Source organism: Limulus polyphemus, unplaced genomic scaffold (genome assembly GCF_000517525.1).
Source record: "Limulus polyphemus unplaced genomic scaffold, Limulus_polyphemus-2.1.2 Scaffold497, whole genome shotgun sequence".
NCBI lineage: Eukaryota > Metazoa > Arthropoda > Merostomata > Xiphosura > Limulidae > Limulus > Limulus polyphemus.
The window spans coordinates 125,001-128,076 of NW_013666107.1; the positions used below are offsets into that span (position 1 = coordinate 125,001).

A 3,076-nucleotide genomic window follows, 5' to 3' on the forward strand; every position below is an offset into this window, starting at 1 on the left:
AAACAAACAACTTCAGATAGAATAAATAAACATTTACCTGAAGTTGTTTGTTTTGAAAATATATATCTAACAGTTTAAAAGCTTATATTAATCACTGATCAATCTATTATCTTTTTTTTAATAATTCTTTACCTTTACAAAATGTGGTCAAAATATAAATGTAAAATTTCAATCACGTTCAACTAACAAATGTTCCAAAGTTATCAAAATATATGCATAAATATATGTACATCACACCAAACTAACTCTCTAATATCCCATCATAAAATAACAACAAAATACAAAAATCACTTGAGTAATAATAATAAAGAAAAATAAGAAAAACTGCATCTGAAATATTACCTATCTTTAGAAAGTTAATTAACTGACTACAACCTGTTTATGACATAAGGGTTCATATCAGTCTAATATTTTAAAGAAAGAGTAATAGTGTTGCAAGAAGACATGTTAAACTAAGAATAAACAAAGTGGAGTGAGTTACTACATACAAAAAACTATTGGAATCAATCAGTGAATCCTAGAGACTACCGACTACTTTTAAAAATTTCTAGGACAATAACACACCCATAAAGATACATAATTAACTTTCTTTCAGTGTACATAACTATGTTCAATACCAGAGTTTATTGGATATATAAGTTCTGACACTGGTAAAATATTCAACCTTCTCAGGTTAGTTCAGCATTTTAATTATTATTTTATGTTCTTTAGTAGCATGTTCCTTTATCTGAGATCTTGTGATTCAACCACACCATTCTGTAATATCATTACTAACTTCTGATAAACAAGCAAAAATAATTGAACTTATATATATATATATATATATAAATAAAAAAAAGTAGAGAAGCAATCACTAGGAAAAAAAGAAGAAAAGAAAATCACTTCCATTTAAACTTCAAAACCATGAACATCAAAGAAAGAGAGACTATAATGACATAAACTAACCTTATTACCATCTAAATACTGTAGCCTAGCTTGAAGTAATGGAACATGTCCAGGATCTTTACTGATCATGTCCTCATACAAATCATCTGAACATTTGCCCTTCAGCCTGAAAAGAGTGAAACGGTAAAAAACAATTGAGTACAATAAAACATTTGTTCTTAGTGAAGAAGTTTCAAGAAACACATCTAATTGATCATTTATGTTCTTCATATTACTAATACACATTAAGATACATTACCCAATTGTTTTGAACTTCATTACTGTGTTAGGATTTTATTACTAAAGTCAAGTTAAAAGATGACAATAGTGTTCAACTAAAATTAAAATGCAGTTTTTGCCCTAATAAGTTGCTGCTTTGAATATACCATTAAACACAGCTCTTCATCTATTTTTATGAGATCCATCATTGAAAAACAAGTTAAGAGCAGGCAGTCCAGAAGTATTTTACTCTGCACATTTTTAAGCAACATAATAAACATTATGTAAAGTAATGTTAGTGTAATGAACAAATTTCACCCTATGAGTAACACTCTAATAACAGAACACTGTGACATCTAACAAAGTCTCATTATTAACATTTCCAAACATCTGTAGGACAGCACACACAGAAAAAGTATGAAAGTACAGCAAGTAAATGGCTAAAATCCAATATGACAACCTTTGTCACTGACTTAAACCATCTTCAGTAAATCCCACTCCTCATCAGTAACCTTTGGGCTTCATATTTATTTCTCGTATTTCAAACAGCTTGCCTGCTGAATAATTCAGAGGAATAAACTAGTAGCACGACGTTACTGTTTTTTTCCACCCCATTTTTGTTTACTTTTTTTTATAATTTTTTGTTGCCCCTTGCAGACTGCCAGTTGAATTACTGTCATATAATATACACTCAAAAATAGCAACTCACTTGTAAGTATATTCAAAAGCTAAAAATTTGCAGCAATGGAAATAATATGAAAACACACAAGTAATAAATATCCAGGAGCCACAAATAACAATTAGTGGCAACTAAATGGTGAATTTATTAATGGTACAAAACATTACCAGAGAAAATATGAATAAAAATCACGCGTGTGGGATCACCTCGCCTAGAGCCAAGCTCATAAAATTTATAATGAAAGTAAAGATATCGATTTAATTTTAAACTTATATTGTTTCTGAATTAAGCTATTTTCTGTTATATTAATAACATTTTTAATAAAAAACAAACCTCTTTAATCAACAGAGAGTTTAATTTTTCCAGTTTTGTACTTTCAGTACACAAACTAATAACACTATTACATTATATTTTTATTGCTAAGCAACATGACATAAAAGGCATTGTTTGAATGTAGTGTTACCAAAATGCACTGGCTTTTCTATGTATTAGAAGTTGTTAATTTAACTGATTTTTACCAATAATTATTCTATGAAAATGCCACAAACTCATTTCGTGAATGATCTTAATTTTTATTGGCTCACAAAGGAATTTACAAACATTTGAGTGCATTTTTCTGCCTCTTTGTTGGTGAAGCTTGATTTTGCAAAATTTATTTGTTTCAGTTAGCTATGAAATATGAGATTAGGGTATAGTATAGGGTGGGGAAGTAGTACTTGCCTGGTCATCTTTGATGGGCTATACGCTAGTGCATTCTGAAACATTATGTCTTTACTTTAGGCTTATTATATCAACACTCAAATCACTTATAAGGTTTCACAACACTCATCACTTCCCCTTCACAGCCCCCTTGCACCCCTGTCACTAAAATCATAATGGGCAGACAGTAATCGAACCATTCTATCTGGATAAATGCATTTTAACTTTTATGATTCCTCCTATTTCAAAAATCAAGAGAAATCAAGCATGATATGACACACACTGGCTTTTATATAATAATCTGGGGTGTCTTCATTAAATTGTGTCTTGTCAAGTAGCCTTTGGAATCACTTCATCATATGAATGGATTTTTAATCCAATATGTTGTCTGCCAGATTAACACAAAAATATTAGCTAACCTCAGCACAACTTCAACAGATAACACAGTGGTCCCCAAATAGTGGCCTGCCAGCCACATCAGGCCCTCGAAAGTCTAATTCATAGTCTATACTATAATCAGATATTGCTAAAGTAAGCAAAACTGGGGCCCGGCAT

General features: G+C 30.5%; 1 protein-coding gene across 1 annotated transcript in view; it reads right to left on the reverse strand.

The window, feature by feature from the left end:
• Positions 1–3,076, reverse strand: part of LOC106458658 (tripeptidyl-peptidase 2-like) — a 99,852-nt gene that overhangs the window by 14,838 nt on the left and 81,938 nt on the right. Inside the window, exon 25 of the mRNA XM_013918188.2 lies at positions 946–1,051. Within this exon, the coding sequence (XP_013773642.1) occupies positions 946–1,051 (106 nt within the window). The remainder of the gene's footprint in view (positions 1–945; positions 1,052–3,076) is intronic.